At 51.1% G+C, this 16,214-nt stretch overlaps 5 protein-coding genes across 5 annotated transcripts; 2 read left to right on the top strand and 3 right to left on the bottom strand.

Annotated features, from left to right (window-relative positions):
* Positions 1 to 132: 132 nt before the first annotated feature.
* On the bottom strand, positions 133 to 1,170 carry AUEXF2481DRAFT_6797 (glycosyltransferase family 8 protein; the record flags this gene model as incomplete). The annotated part of the gene is made up of 1 exon (XM_013486258.1): positions 133 to 1,170. The coding sequence occupies one exon, from the start codon at positions 1,168 to 1,170 to the stop codon at positions 133 to 135; it is 1,038 nt and encodes a 345-aa protein (XP_013341712.1).
* Positions 1,171 to 1,574: 404 nt separating this feature from the next.
* Positions 1,575 to 3,231, bottom strand: AUEXF2481DRAFT_47604 (uncharacterized protein; the record flags this gene model as incomplete). The annotated part of the gene is made up of 2 exons (XM_013486383.1): positions 1,575 to 1,706; positions 1,759 to 3,231. 2 exons carry the CDS (start codon positions 3,229 to 3,231, stop codon positions 1,575 to 1,577), a joined length of 1,605 nt encoding a protein of 534 aa, XP_013341837.1.
* A 3,061-nt stretch (positions 3,232 to 6,292) lies between these two features.
* AUEXF2481DRAFT_6795 (uncharacterized protein) lies at positions 6,293 to 7,650 on the top strand (the record flags this gene model as incomplete). Its single annotated transcript, XM_013486257.1, has 4 exons — positions 6,293 to 6,372; positions 6,425 to 6,610; positions 6,663 to 7,096; positions 7,151 to 7,650. The coding sequence occupies 4 exons, from the start codon at positions 6,293 to 6,295 to the stop codon at positions 7,648 to 7,650; spliced, it is 1,200 nt and encodes a 399-aa protein (XP_013341711.1).
* Positions 7,651 to 8,141: 491 nt separating this feature from the next.
* On the top strand, positions 8,142 to 12,591 carry AUEXF2481DRAFT_41980 (uncharacterized protein). Its single transcript, XM_013486346.1, has one exon. It carries the CDS (start codon positions 8,254 to 8,256, stop codon positions 12,094 to 12,096), a length of 3,843 nt encoding a protein of 1,280 aa, XP_013341800.1. The 5' UTR covers positions 8,142 to 8,253; the 3' UTR covers positions 12,097 to 12,591.
* A 90-nt stretch (positions 12,592 to 12,681) lies between these two features.
* AUEXF2481DRAFT_41979 (uncharacterized protein) lies at positions 12,682 to 13,621 on the bottom strand. The gene has a single exon (XM_013486345.1). It carries the CDS (start codon positions 13,552 to 13,554, stop codon positions 12,775 to 12,777), a length of 780 nt encoding a protein of 259 aa, XP_013341799.1. The 5' UTR covers positions 13,555 to 13,621; the 3' UTR covers positions 12,682 to 12,774.
* Between the last annotated feature and the right edge of the window lie 2,593 nt (positions 13,622 to 16,214).

Here is a 16,214-nt window from a genome sequence, read left to right as displayed (position 1 = left end):
AGACGACTCTCATATCTGAATGATGGGCACGCAACAAAAGCAGACAAGAACCAGGTATCTCGATACACAATGCTCCATCGTCAGCCACCATAACACTCGGTCTCCATAACTTCCGAAATACCAAAGGATACCCTATTTTACCACATCCCTTCCTCTATAGAACCCCTCCATCTCCGCCCTCTGCTCCCTCCAAATCGCTTTGAGCGCTTTATCATGACTCGGATCCGTATCCCAATACTTAGCATGAAAACTCTTGGCTCCCCCTCTCCAATCCTTTTCCGTCGGCCAATTCACATTCCACCCATGCCAAAGCGGTTTCCAGGGCATGTTTCCCTGTCTTCTATGGGCGTAATTGATCAAACTCTGCTCTTGCATACCCATATCAAATCTTCCCGGTACAGCCAGGACGGAGAGATAGTATTTGAATAGAGCGATTGAGGGTGAGAAGACTGCGAAGCCAAAGTTCATATATGTGCCGTCGGTGGGTGGGGGGTAAGGGTGATCGTAGCCCCAGTAGTCAGTGTGAGCGGCCATCATGTAGGTTCTAGGCATTTGTGCTTCGTCTTCGAGTTGGTTGTTCGGATCTTGAAGTGTGTGTTGTATAATCGTGGCCTCGTCATAGAAGATCCCATCCAAGCGATCTGTGACCAGATGATCAGAGTCGATGTAGCAAATCTTTGCATATTGAGTCAATTCGAACAGTCGCAGCTTGGTCATCATGTCTTTCCAGCGCGAGTCGCCTGGTATAGCCCAGCCTGGCGAGATTCGAGAAACCTCGAAGATGATGGCGCCGTCTTTCTCTAGACGGGCGCGTTTGCGTGGGTGGGTTTCGTCTGTTACTACGACGACAAAGGGAATAGATGCATTTGTGCCTGCCGTGGGCGAGTGCATCAACTGATACCCCATTACGCGTGTAGAGACATAGTATCCATCATCATCGTCGTTTTCTGGTTTATTGGGGTCGATGCCACCTGTAAACGCACCAAGGAAGGTAACGAAAGCTACGTTGGGCGTATGTTTCTTGCGATCTGCAAGTGTGTCGTGGTGCTTCTGGTAGGCGTACGAGTTAGAGGGACCAGATCGAAACGAGAGTGTCATGATGCATGAGGCGAGGAAGAGAAGTGCAAACAGGCCGAGCACCTTGGGCGATGTAGCGCTGATTTTCGACATCGCTGGAAACACTCCAGCTCACGACTGACGACGGGAACTTCGAGGAGAGAGAGAGAGAGAGAGAGAGTATTGTTCCGCGTTGGAGGGGTTCGTTGATTGTGAAGCGTGGCCATTTCTGCTCGAAGCAAGGGTCAGTTTAAGCCAAGCTCCAGTGTACACCATCCCTTTGGGCCATCACAGCACAAATTGCTCCTCCTTTGTAAAGCCTACACTCAGCGACGAGAACATGGAAAATCGTAAGACGTAAATTGCAGAAGTGTAAGAAACTGTACAATGCTTATGTTGAACGCCCATGCGGGTATGCTTGAAGACGATGCTTCAACCCGAACCCTCAGGCCCCTTAAACGCCGGAAAAAGCCTTGCCCAATGCTGTTGTTACATGAAGTGTAGGGAGGAAATGCTTATTACACAAGTTGACCGGCGAGTCCGATGAACAGAGCCTGTGCCGCCAACTGGATGGTCCAGAGACCAACTTTCTTCAATCGTCGAGTGCGGGCTCCGTCGTCGACAATATCTCGGGCAAAGGCTTCGTATGTCTATTGCATGTTAGCTTCTAGCAGACCAAAATGACAGGATGATATCACTCACCTCTTTCGATAAATCGCCCAGCAAGCCGCTGTCGAATACAGTCCAGCTTCCATCGAATTCGCTGACTCGCTTGACCACGCGACAATTGATGGGGATGAAAGTTCGTTTGGAGTTGATGTATGCCACAATTGGACGGATCAGGGCGTTGTTGACATATGATAGATCCCTGGTGAAGATAGGAACAGCTGCTCGAACATCGTTCAAGTGAACGCGAAGATCCATGACTATAAAGCGCTTGTCTTCTTCATTCTCTTCGGATGCTTGCTCTGTGAATGCTTGGTTCTCGTCATGATGGTCGCTAGTGTCATGCTGATGTGTGGTGTGGAGGTAGTTGTGCGCGACAGTCGCTTCCATGCGGTCGTAGAAATCGGACATGACCTTCGCTATTGAGCCATCTTGGTCTGCTGGGAACATGATGTCGGCAACAATGTCAACATTTCCTTCATGAATCCAGGAAAAGGGGCCTTCAACACCCCGATTCAAATGGTCGATGTTCAAACCATCTATACGTAACCGACTGTGTTTCTTCCAAGCAGAGTGATCACCATCTTCCTCGCTGATGCTCAGCCCAGTGTGGCTATGCGTTTGACGAGGGTGGATGGTGAAAAGGGAGTCGTCGAAGGATCCGGAAATCATGTTGGCAGACATCAGGTCGTAGAAGAGCCACTGCTTGCGGAAGCGTGGAAGGTCGCAAGAAAATAGCGACACGGAGAAGGGGCGGAAGTCATTTGGCTGATAGACAGTAAGAAGAACATCTGACACCTTGAATGAATCGATCTCAAAGTCTCCAGTGGTGTGTTCGTGTCTGTAAGACTTCGGGTCGATGGTGGGATCACCAGGCAATATTGAAGTACGATCGACTACTCCCCGTACGCCTTTGATTTCAACGTCCCTGAGCAATCCCTTGCCGTTGAACCACTTGGTGAACGATAGAGTGACGTTGACGGTATCTATCGAGACCTCATACTGAGTGTAGTTAGTGTCCTCGTCTTGCTGTTCTTTGCCAACGGGCTTGCCGGTAGATGCGGCGGCTGCAGCGGCTGCGGCAGCACTTGCAGACGAGCCCTTGGTTACGTTTGAACTACCCTGGCCTGGGCGTCTTGACACGAAGACATTCTTGAAAGAGATGACACCATCGTTCCATCGGGGGACAATGGCAGATTCGAAGACAACCTTGACACCAGATGATTGAGTCAAGTAGTTGCCGACCCAGCCGGCCAACGACTCCTGGGCGAAGACTGTGTTCATGAAGAAGATGGCGAGCGAGACGAAAGTGGTCGTACCGAGTATGATCCACAGTATATGGCCGAACAGGATCCACGAGACAAAGGCACTGATATCGTCGGTGTTGAAGGGACGGGCGCTTCTGATGGAAAACCACTTGAAGCGGATACCGAGTCTTTGCCAGAAACTCGTGGCCGCAGCCAAAAGCTCTTCCTTTGTTGGGCGGTGCAAGTGCGGCAGACGATCCATGAGATGGTAGTTGTGCTTCTGGCCTTCGGGAGAGGCGTCTTGTGGTTTCGCAGGTGGGGGCTGCTCGTGTGACTTGTCTTGTTTGGCCTCGTTCGGTGAGTGGGATGAGTGAGCATCATCACTTTTGGACCTGTAGGTAGAGGTAGAGGTATGGAAGGTCTCTTCTAGGTGTCGGTGCCGTAGGGTCGAAGGGAAGGAGTTGTTGCGTGATGTATGTGAGTGTCGCTTCAGTGCTTGCGCACACGTTTGAGAGATGATGCGCGCAGGAGTCGTAGGTCGCACGCAAGGAATAGTAGGGCGGATGCCAACAGAGTGCCCAGTCTCGAGCGACGTGCTATACAATCGCGTCAGAGAGGCTGGACCCGACGGGGCAGAGGTTTCGGCGACGCGCCATAGCCGGCTCGAGTTGGGAGTCGCTGTCGCTATCGCTGTCGACACGGCGCTCGACCGACCTGCAAAGATGGCGGCGAAGGCTTTGCGAGTTACATAGTGACCCATCGTCTACTCGCTGCTACCGACGCAGCATTGTTGAAAGTGCCTCGATCGAATCCAAGAAACAACGGCACACCCAGCCATCGTACGAAAATCGTCATAGAAAATCTTGCTTGGCACTTTCACATGCATGTGAGCACGGACACTATTTGACCTTTGTTGACAGCCCTCTGTTTCCTTGTACAGTCCGAGTCGTGCTATATATATATGTCCTGGACGCTATACGGTGTTGTTAAGCTATGATAGCAGACACTGTATAGGGTGTCCGGCTTTCTGTACATTATCATTGTCGGAGCACGATATTTCTGGCTGTGATGTATTCTGGCATCCGCGGCGTCTTCCACCAGAAGAACATTAGGACAGCAAACACATGCCTATATCGCCACAACAACGACCGTGACCTACTTCGAAGACTACATGGTATCTTCTCTACCATCTTGGGTCTATGCTAACAAGAATTCACAATATCATCTGTACTTTGGGACGCGAATCACCGATTCAAGATCGAGACAGGGTCGTACCATTGACAGAGTCTGGCTTAGTAAGCTGACAAGCACAGGCCAGCTTCACTTTCTCACCTAAATCTCTTCACCATCTCTCGACTCTTCTTTTCTCCTTCATGAACAACGCAAGCGCGAAAAGCGCATAACACTGACGTTAAAAGCATTTTCGATTTGAGACGCCTCTTCGTGATGGCTCCATGAAAACGAAAACCGTCTGTTCAGTGGAGAATAGAGTAGTATAGGGTTATGGGTGACGTTCTCTCCTGCTTTCGGGCTCATGGAGGGAAGGTCAATGACCTTTCGCACATTCTTCCTTTGTAGAAAGGGAAATTTTATCTGTCGATCTCGAATACCTTGTGCCCTATATGCATGACCGTGTCTTGATGGAGATACGGGCAGTGAAAAGTCAAATGGCTCTTCTTGAGACAACTCATTAGTCATGACTCATGACTTTTGGATTGCTTTTGGATTGCACTGGGACGCATGCACGGCGACTCAGCCTCGTAGATCGTGTATTCTTATCACTGATCGGCTGCGGGAGCTGTGAGTTCGGAACACGCTAAACCACGGTCCTCAAATCGATCTAGGAACTCTACGCCGTTCGGCAAGGGTCTGTTCGGCTCAAGAGTTGACGCCGGCATGTTCGCGAACGTGGTAATTACCACTCCGGGCGTTCTCGCAGTGCTCCGCTAGCCACTGTCAAGGTGCATCGCGCCGAAGACGACTCGTCGGTCCCGAGCACAAGCACTTTGGACCTTCAACATGGCTGTGTTCGGACATGAATTCGATGACTATCAACGAATGCTCACAGAACCTGATTCTGCAGGAGATAAGAAATATCACAATGTTCACATAAGGTTTTGATCGAATCTCAATCATACGGCTACACCATATTAGTAATCCGTCGGATGTCTGTATACGAAGTAGCTTTGAAAAGTTCGGAGAGCTCATGGTTAGCCAGCGTAAAATCCTGTAGACTTTTCAGCAAAGAGCATGGCTAAACTCAAATGACGTTTCAGACGCCAACCGTTATTCGAACTTACAGGCGAGTGCAGGCAAGCAGCGGGCTGTGGCACGCAGACCTCAACCAAAAAGACATCTACTCGCAAACAAGCCTTGATGTGTAGAGCCGACCTGGATGCCGCCCTGGATGGCGCTTTCCAGATCTCTACAATGGTCGAAATCATTCATACACTCGGGTCCTTTGCCCTACGACAATCCGTCCGCGGATTGATGCCCTATTGCATGGCTAGATTATTGGTCGACGGTACTTTAGGACCCGTGACTATCTGTGAGCCCTGACCGGCAATCTCCCTCTCGCCATAGCATCCTCCTACTGCCACTGGAACTTTGAGGGTCCCGTCGATCTGGAACCCGGGGTGTGCGCGTGGGTTCTGCCTCGTCGTCATGACCTCTTGCTACAAAGTCTACTCCTCCAATTCGAGCATTTGCAAGTACCCTGGTACCCACGTTTGGAAGCATGATCCTTCAAATCCAGGTACACAACCTTACGTGTTATACGAAACATGCTATTAATCACTCAACAGCTGTCTGTGTTCAGCAACATATCGCTTCGTCGAGCCATCAGTAGTGAGTGATACTGATGTGGAGAGCCTTTGCAAAGTTCCTTAAAAGGAACCGTATAACCCCGGGCCTTCGGGGCAGACGAGATTTTGATCTTGTTCTCTCCGGGCCGAAAACCACACCTTGTTTTACTTTTGGTTATGCCCTACGCGGACGTTTCAGCCTCGTGGATGCGCAAGTCCAGCCCGCAATGGATGAATATGTGCCACGTACAACCAGGGCATAGTTGGTCATGACTTGGGAGGCTTCTTACACCCTAGCACCTCTGTCGAACTCTGTGTCCCGATACTTCGTACGCAAGTAGATCTTCAGTATGATTGGTTCATAGGGCCTCTCATCTGTGTTTTCAGTTTGGACAAAAGGCGAGCATGGTCGCTCTCTTGGCTCGAGGAAATGATGGAACAAACATGTACATATTCTGATACCACCCCAACTTGGCCTGCGCTATTTTGGTTTTCTCTTTGTTAATCGAATCCTGCACAATGAGGACCTTTCTATCGGACGACTTCAAGTTGCAGGAGGTGACTCGAGATGACTTGACTATTGCTAGTCTATGCTGGGGGTAAGCAATGTAGTAACGTGTTGATCATGAATCAATTCTGACTCGTTGACAGCTTCACGCTCGGCTTTGGTTTCTTGACAACATGGAAGGCTTTGAAGCAGTCCTCAGCCATGTACCAGCGTTATGGCCTTGGTAGGCTCAGCAATGCGTATGTGTGGATGATCTGGGCAGAGATCTTGGTTTGCCTCTCCTTCAGCATCATCTGTTGGTTGTACCTCAGAGGAATCGTTGCTCCAAGGTAAGGAGACGAACACGATAGTTAGCCGATCACTATATTGACTCGCTGCTAGTTTTGCGTTCTACTTTAGTGTCTTGACACTATGGGCTCTACAAGTACAGTTTCTCCTACAGATTATCATCAACCGTGTTGGTGTTCTTATGCTGGACCGAAAGAGAGCGAAGAAGCTCAAATACGGCGTTGCCATACTTATCACGCTCATAAACATCTCGGTCTACTGTATCTGGATCCCGGCAAGGCTTCAGAGATCTCACGCATACATCAAGATCAACGACGTCTGGGACCGCTGCGAGAAAGTCATCTACCTCATTGTGGACGCTCTTTTAAATTGGTACTTTGTCCGAGTTGTCCGCCGGAATCTCGTCAAGCCTGGCTTGAAGAAATACGAGAGTCTAGTCAGATTCAATCTGTACATCATTGGGTTCTCTCTAGCCATGGACGTTCTCATCATCGCAATGATGTCTCTTAAGAACTCATTCGTTTACAGTAAGTCAGCTGTCCTCGTAATGTGACAAGACCACGAAAGCTGACAAACACTAGTGCAATTCCATCCATTGGCTTACATTGTGAAGCTCAATATTGAGATGACAATGTCAGAGCTTATTTCTAAGGTTGCGAGAGCTCAGAACAATCCACACGGCGCTGTGATGCCAAGTACAAGCACTGGAGATCGAACAGGAGGAAGATCTCGCATGACCAGAACGGAAGACAAGACCCTGACCCAATCAAAGATTCATGCTTTCACTGGTCGTGCAGAAGACATGGAAATGGGTATCCTCGAGGACTCAGGTCCACCGCACAACAACCTCCATACGCAGATCGAAGCAGACGGTTGCTCGACCGATGGCTCTGAACGTGACGACGACTCCATCAACAAGGCTGCTGGTTTCGGAATCCGAAGAAAGCAAGAGTTCCACGTCCGAGTCGAGCATGCTACGCCGTCACCAGATGCCGATACGGACAGGCGCTTACACGATGCGAATATCGAGTCTTCTGGAGGTGGAGCAGACAAGAAGAATGCACAATGGGGATCGTATTAGAGCCACAGCATAACTTTCATAATTGGGTTCTTGGTAATATTGGTACCAGACCATCTCACACGGGCAGTCAGCATTTTTTTCCTATGTCAGACCCACAGTATACTCAAATCAGGAACATATAGGGAAGTAGACACATGCATCATGGGAATCAACGACGCAAAGTCATCTTCTAATAAATTTTATGCTGAGCTAATGAGCACGCGATCATTTCTCGACACCGCATAAGGATGGCAGCGCTCGAAATCACCCAAAATGGCCGGCCAGATTCTCGGGCCAAGAAACCGACGCCGTGCTGATTATTGGTTGGGATAAACTCCGGTTCCTTCGAGATAAACCAGGTGCTTGAATGTGGCTTGTCACTGGCTGAAGATCTGCTGCACAACGGCACAAATCTGGGGATAAGCTCTCACGGACTCGACCGATGTGTATGTCGTGATTTTGGGAAGCGGGTGGATGTGGATGGAATTGGCCGCCAAACTGCCAGTTTGCCAAAGTTTGGCTCCAGAGCTGGAGAACAACCACCGCGTCGAGACATACCAACTGTTCGTCCGACCTCCCCCACAAACCCTCCCCCTCGATTTCACCCCACCACGAGGCAGCATCATGCCTATCATTGACACTGGCAAAGATCTGTCGGCCCTCTTCACGAAACAGGTGAAGGAGACGCCTGATGCAGTTGCTCTAGAGGACGAGTCAAACACATATTCGTATGCCGAGCTTGACCAAATCGTTGAGGCTCTTTCTCAACGCCTCCGCAACTACGGCGTCAGTCGAGACACACTTGTTGGTGTATTACTTCCTCGCAGTGCTGACTATGTAATTGCCTGTCTTGCTTCGCTGCGTGCTGGAGGAGCTTTCCTTGTACTGGAGCTCGCATACCCTCCGGACCTATTGGCCGACGTCATTGACGACGCTAAGCCGGCTGTTATCATCACCCACACATCTGAGGTCGGCAAGATCCAACAAGGCGTCCCAGTCCTTGTCCTCGACGATGAAGCACAGGAAGTCAATGGCGATCACAAAGAGCCAGCACCGTTACCTGCCGACGATGATCTTGAACGTCTTGCTTTCGTTGCTTACTCCTCAGGTACCACTGGAAAGCCCAAGGGTATCGCAAACCCACATAGAGCACCTGTACTCTCATATGACTTGAGATTCGCTGTCTCGGACCAGCAGCCTGGAGACCGTGTGGCTTGCAACGTCTTTTTCATCTGGGAAATCCTGCGTCCCCTGCTTCGTGGAGCCACTGTCGTTGCTGTCCCTGATGAGGTCAGCTATGATCCCCATGCTCTTGTTGAACTGCTTGCAACCAAGAAGATCACCGAGACTCTCATGACTCCTACTCTTTTGGCTACGATCCTGTCGCGTCACCCTGATATCTCAAAGCGTCTTCCCGATCTTCGTGTCCTGTGGCTCAATGGTGAAGTTGTCACTACCGACCTTGCCCGCAACGCCCTCAAAGCCCTACCCAAAGTACGCCTGCTCAACTGTTACAGTGCTTGTGAAACGCATGAGATTGCCTGTGGCAACATCGGAGAGATGCTTGGACACCTCGATGAGGCAGCCCTTTACTGCCCGGTCGGCCCGTCCCTGGATCCTGAGCATACATACATTGTCGACGATCTTGGCAATAAAGTTGAGGATGGTGTTAGTGGAGAGCTGTTCTTTGGTGGTAAACTTCTGGCTCGTGGTTACCTCAACCTCCCAGAGACTACCGCCAAGGCCTTCCTCAGAGATGAATACGACTCGACTGAAGGTGCCCTAATGTACAGAACTGGAGATCTTGCACGTAAGCTTCCTTCTGGCCTCCTTGAGATTACTGGCCGCGTTGGAGCTATGATCAAGCTCCGTGGTTACTCTGTCGTTCCCGCAAAGGTTGAGAACTCCATCGTCACTCACCTTGCTGTCAGCCAGTGTGCAGTGATTGCTCACGGAGAAGGTCTCGATAGGCAGTTGGTGGCCTATATTGTGCGCGATAAGGAGTCTAAGGATCGCACTTTCCCGGAAATTATTGAATCTGGACACAGTCCTGAAGCTCGTAAGGCGCTCTCGGAATCGTTGGCACAGTACATGCTTCCCTCATTATGGGTTGTGCTCGAGGAGCTGCCATTGCACGAAGTTTCTGGAAAGGTTGACCTCAAGAAGTTGCCAGCACCCGTCACAACCCCACCAAACGGTGCCAATGGAACCAAGGCTGCTCAAGCCCAGGACCCCATCGGCGTCAACGACGTGGCCGAGGTTTGGTCTGCTACGCTTAACATGCCTCGCAGCCTGATCTCTTCGGCAAGCAACTTCTTTGATCTGGGTGGTCATTCACTCTCGCTCGCAGACCTCGCCGCAAAATTCTCAAGATCGTTCGGCTTCCGTGTTCCTGTCGCTCGCCTTGCAGACCCTCCTACTCTTGCTGGTCATGTTGAGACAGTTCGCGCTGTCAGGGATGGACATGCTGCTGCAGTTCAAGCAGATCTTCCTGCTGTGCTGCGCAAGGACTCCACCCTTGACAACGACATCCAGGCCAACGGAGCCAAGTTCTGCCCTCTCAATAAAGCCAACACTGTGCTTTTGACTGGTGCGACTGGTTTCTTGGGTGCTTTCCTCCTGAACGATCTTCTCGAAAACACGTCAGCTCAAATCATCTGTCTGGTTCGCTTCAACAACCCTGAAGGCAGTGACTACTCTGCTGGTATTGCAAGACTGAGAAGACATCTTCTCGACTTGGGTTTGTGGCGTGATTCGATCATGGAACGTGTTGAAATCCTGCCTGGTAACCTCTCGCGCGAACGTCTAGGTCTTGATCAGAATCTCTGGAACGACATGGTCTCTAGAGTTCAAGTCATTGTCCATGCCGGTGCCACTGTCAACTTGATCTACCCTTATGCTTCGCTGCGTGGCGCCAACATTGAAGGTACTAGAGAAATCTTGCGACTGGCTTCTCAGAGCGGTGCTACCGTTCAGTATGTTTCGACAAACGGCGTCTTGCCTCCTTCCAAGCACGGCTGGCCCGAGTTCGCCATGCTTGACGTTGACTCTGTCCAAGACAAGCTCCTCGATGGCTATGGCCAGACGAAGTGGGTCGCGGAACAGCTTGTCCACGAAGCTAGTCGCCGTGGTCTGCCTGTAAAGATCCTGCGTGCTGGTACTATCAGTGGCCACAGTTTGACTGGCTCTGCCAACGCTTGGGATTTGGTATCTGCTCTGATAGTCGAGTCAATCCACCTTGGCTTCCACCCCGATGTCGAGGGCTGGCGTGCTGAGATGACGCCTGTTGACTTTGTTAGCAAGGCCATCATCCATCTGGCCAACCAGTCACAAGCCAAGCAGCTGGTCTTCCATCTTGGCGACCCTACTCCTGTCGACATGAGCTCTGTCTTCCAGGACCTTGAGAAGCTTGGCTATCCCACTAAGCCCCTTGACTGGGAGGAGTGGGTCACCATGTGGACCGAGAAGAGAGGAAACGGTAGAGGCGGTGACGGTAACTTCACAGTGGATATTCTCCGCAGTGGCATGCCTAGCGTTGAGTTCCTCAGAGGTATCGTTGTTCTCAATAACGAAGCCACGAGACCTTTCCGCTCTGTTGTTGAGCGTCCCAAGGTCGATTCTGTCCTGCTCGAGACATACACTCGCCACTGGTTTGCCAGAGGATGGCTGCCTAGCCCTCCTTCGGGCCTCAGCTCTCTTGGTGGTGTCGCACACATGCCTCGAAGAGGTCCCCTGAGTGGGCGTGTCGCTATTGTCACTGGTGCTTCGTCGGGAATCGGTGCTGCTGTTGCCGTTGCCCTCGCAAGAGAAGGTTGCCATATCGCTCTTGCTGCTCGTCGCACGGATGCCCTTGAGGCTCTAAAGCGCAGACTCACTGTCCGTGAGGGCAAAGTCATCGTTCGTCAAACCGATGTCACAAACCGCACGCAGGTAGAAGCCCTGGTGCAGGCCACTGAGGAAGAGCTGGGCCCTGTCGATATCCTCGTCTCATGCGCTGGCGTCATGTACTTCACCATGATGGCTAATGCCAAGGTCGACGAATGGGAGCAAACCGTCGACGTCAACTGCAAGGGTCTGCTGAACTGCCTTTCCTCCACCGTGCCTGGTATGCTTTCCCGCGGCGCAGGCCACATCGTCGCCATCTCCTCCGACGCCGGCCGAAAGTGCTTCCCTGGTCTTGGTGTTTACTCAGCCAGTAAAGTCTTTGTTGAGTTTACACTCCAAGCTCTGCGTCTTGAGACTGCAGGAAAGGGTCTCCGCGTCACTGGCGTTCAGCCTGGAAACACCCAGACCGACCTTCTTACCATGTCTAGTGATAAGGAGGCTGTGGAGAAGTATGGCGAGCCTTCTGGTGCCCAGATCTTGGACCCTGAGGATGTCGCCAATTCGATTGTTTATGCACTCAAGCAGCCCGCCCATGTTGCTGTCAATGAGATTCTGATCGAGCCACGTGATGAGCCCATCTAGAGTCGAACAACGGAGAACTAAAAGAAAAGAGGAAAAGGGTTATTTTGCATCATTTTGTTTGCTCATGCTGGAAGGCAATATTTGTTTTATTACGGTCGCTTCTAAACTACACATATATGGATTTCTGATTGCTTTGCTGTTGCAGGAGCTGGGATGTCTTTTTTCTTTGCTTTCTATTCGAAGTTGTAGCTTATAGTTTAGCAGTAACCAACGACAGTCTGGGGGGTTGCTCTTCTTGTTTTTCTGATCATCAGTGGTTTCACTGTTTCGATGTTTGCGACTAATCATCTGATAGGTTCTGGGCTGTATCCAGCCGCAACAAACAATTATTACTAACAATACTTTCGTGATGAGCTCGAGATTCTGACGGTAACATTTATCGTAAGTTTGCGCTCAATGCCAGAATTTTTCCTTCGAGTGCAATCGTATAGCACGCAAAAGGTGAGCCAAGTTCGATTAGCTAAAAAGCACAAGCAATGCACGAGAACGTCCTCAAATCTCGAAATTCCTTAAAGTCACGCACAGTGATTATGCGCCTCCTCCTTATGACTCTGCTCATGATCTCGTTCGTCGATTCAATATTTTCCTGTATTGTTTTTTTTCGCTATGAAAGGTTATTTGTGTGGAATACCACCAATGGCTCTAGACAAGAATACAGTTGTCCTACGAGACGGTCCTCTACTTACGTGCACGACGACGACTAGGCGTAGCAGGAACAGCAGCAGAAGTAATGGCATCCGTACGACCAGCTCTGGGTCTCAACCGCGACGTCATAATCTCTGGCTCTGCATTCAACACCTTAGCAGCAGCGGCAACAGCAGGGGTAGCATGTTCCTTGGTCTCGACTGCTGACGGGGGAGTGACTGCACGCTTCGAAGCACCCGAGTTTCTAGATCTTCTGGTGCGTTTCTTGGCGGGTTGTGCATCCTCTGTCTTGACTTCTTCGGCCTTGATGCTTGGGACCAGGGCTGCAGCGCCACGAGGTGCTGAGATTTCTTGCTTGATGGTAGTAGGGTCTTCGTTGTGAGGATTCATGGCGACGGGTTCGTCCCAGGTAGCTATACCATCTGAAGCTTCGCGTAAGAGGGATGGAGCAGCTTTATGCTTTTTGCCGGTCAAAGGATCCCATTCCCAACCTTCGCGTAGCCACATCCAGCGTAAGCATGCTCGTAGCTCTTTATCCAAAGGTATCACACGCTTCCACTCTGGCTCAAAGTCTGACTCGTTCGCGGTCTGTGAGGAAGGATTGTAGCCGGGTACACCTTCACCGTTATAGCCGTCAGCGACACCGCGGAACTTGTCGCGGCAGAAGATGCGCCAGCTGTCCCATGCGTAAGGGCCAGAGCCGTAGATATGTGCGATCTCCAGAGCACCTGCTTCAACGCAATCATCGACGTCTTCATCAACAGTGTCTTTGGGCTTGAGATGGCGGCCATTACCCTTGGAGGGATAATCCATGGTACGGAACAGCTTTCCCTTTTGCGGTGGCTGTTCAATCCACGTCTCTGCGATCTTGATGAGTTTTCTTGCCCGCTGGTTCTGGAAGCCCAGACTGTGAATCATCTCGCTAAGGTCACTGACATCAGCAGCAGCGAGATCCTGTGGCGTGGGGTATCTCTCCATGACTTTTTCGAAAATGGGTACGGCCGCTCTACCGGCTGTCTTGTTAAGGAACGTGACGGCGAGGAGCAGACGGTAAGGATCGTTGGCGAGTCTCTCCTGAATCAAGCCAAAGCGAGGTGCCGAGAGCTTGGGGAAGGGGACGGCTGACGTACCGGCAGGAACGCGCTGCTTCTTTGGTGAAGGGGTGAAGTGTTCGGAAGTTGCGCCTGTTGATTTGCGTGGCTTTCGCTTCTTGCTTTCCTTTTCCTTCTTTGCGCTTTCTGTGAGACCTTCGTCGTCGCTTGGTGCCCAGCCGAGAGAGGAAGGTGCGGATTCTGCTGATGATTCCTCGTCTTGGTCGGCCTCGTCGTCGATCTCAGGCTTGGGCTCTGCCTCTTCCTCATGTCCGTCCTTCATCTCGACGTCAACTTCAGGCTTGTCCTTCATCTCGACGTCTGGTTCGCCCAACTCGGGTGATAGTTGACCCAGTTGAGCCCTTGCAGACTCGGCGTTATACTCCTCCCTCAGGTCAGATTTGATCTCTAACAATCGTTGCTCAAAGCTGGCGTCTGCACGATCCAGTACCTCTTCAATCCTTTCACGCGCCAATTGCTCCAGCTCAACGATTGCCTTTCTAGCAGCCGCTGTCTTTGATTTATAGACCTTGTCTTCTCGGTCAACTTCTTTCAACAATTTCTCCAGAATGTCCTTGTTGTCTTCCACGCTACCGTCGCCGTCTTCTACCAAGAGTTGCCGAATTTGCTGAATTCTATGTTCGAAATTGTCGGTTTCTTCTTCCCAGGCGTCGAGGAAATCTTGCATGGAATTTGTAAAGGCTTCAGCAGGCTCTTCGGCGTCTGATACAGATGCAGATGGCTGAGTGGGATCTTCGAGCTCTGCGTCCTTGTTCTCAGACTCCTGAGCCTCCTCAGCCTCCTCGGCCTCCTCAGGCCCTTCAGATTGTTCGATAACCTCTGGAACTTCCTCGTCCTCTGAGTCTTGCTCGTCTTCCGAAGAAGAGCTTGCTTGCTCGTCGGCTTCTGGTAGATTCTCTGACACCTGATAGACTTCTGGTTGCGCTTCTAATTCAATGCTGTTGGATGGCTCCGTAAGTTCGGGACCTTCGTGGTTCTCACGATTGGCAGGCTCACTGGTTTGTTCTTCTTCGTCTCCAGCGGCAGCAGTAGCGGCTTGTTCTCCTCCTTCAGCAGCGACTTGTTCGTTTGTTTCGGTTGGCTGATATCCACCAAAGTCCATCAGCTCCTCAGGGCTGGGAATCTCGGGAAGAGGGCTACGGGCAGGCGCATCACGTGTTGAACTGTTTTCATGAAATGACTGAAACCCTACTGGTTTCTCGTTCTTGACCTCTTCGACCACACTCTCTGCTTCTTGTGCCGAAGGCTGCGAATCGTTGTATGCGATTGGAGAACTAGTATGTTGTTGGTCGTCAGTCATGACGACATCGATCGCCGGTGCGACAGGGTCGCCCTCTTCGTCTACAGCGCCAGACTCAGTGTCTACATCCATAGCAGAAGGCTCAGATTCAGATGCAATTGGTTGACTGATTAACTTTGGCTGCGACTGAGACTGTACAGGGCTCAAGTTGCGAGCCTGAACTGGTGCTGGCATCTCGTTGTCACTGTCGCTACTGCTGCTCGAATCATCATCATCATCATCGCTGCTATCGTCAAGGCCTGGCTTCTTACCAGAAGCGAACGCGGCAAACTCGGCAAAAGAGTCGTTTGCGGACTTCTTGGGCTTCGAGGAAGAAGTTGACCTGCTGGATGCGAAGGAGGACTGTGGCTTGGTGAAAGAATTCGAGAGTAAAGGTTTCGGGAACGAGGGTTGTGCGAGAGCTGATGTGAAAATTGTAGTTGAAGGTGTGGGCCTTGATAGCTCTGTCTTCTTGGTGACTGGACTGCTCTTCTTTTGTTCTTGTTGTTCAGGAGAGCTTGGTGCCTCTTCGGCCGAGGAAACGCTGGTCTCTCTTGTTGTAGGAGAGGGACTTTCTTCGTGAACGGCTTCTGAGGAAGACTCTCTCTGCATAGTATCAAGACCTGTGGGCTTGTTGGCCGCCTCGGAGGTAGGTTCCGCAATAAGATCCTCATCAGCCTGGCCACTCGCAGCCTGGTCTTGGACTGATTCCTCTTGTTCCTCATCGCTGGAAGGGTCCGCAGTTGCTGAAATTGTTGGCTTGCCTAATACAGGCAGAGTGGTGCGACGGACAAAGTCAGACATTGAGTTCTCCTTGGCTAATGATATACCGCCATTGTCGTCCTCATCAGAGGTGGTTGAGGAAGCGTCGTCAACTTGAGCCGAGTCATTCAAAGGAGCTGGGTCGATTACAGAAGTGGGTTTGGTCACGGAAGCAGTCTCGGGTGCGGCCTCAGCAGCCTTGACCTTGCGTCTGCGACTACGAGCCTTCTTGCTGCCCTCAACAGGTGCGACACTGTCGGTATCAGGAAGATTCGTAGATGCCTCCAACGGTTGCTCGGTATCCTCAGACTTCGACTTGG

The sequence above is a fragment of the Aureobasidium subglaciale genome, assembly GCF_000721755.1.
Source record: "Aureobasidium subglaciale EXF-2481 unplaced genomic scaffold scaffold_17, whole genome shotgun sequence".
Taxonomy (NCBI): Eukaryota; Fungi; Ascomycota; class Dothideomycetes; order Dothideales; family Saccotheciaceae; genus Aureobasidium; species Aureobasidium subglaciale.
This window is presented reverse-complemented; position numbering and strand designations above follow the sequence as displayed.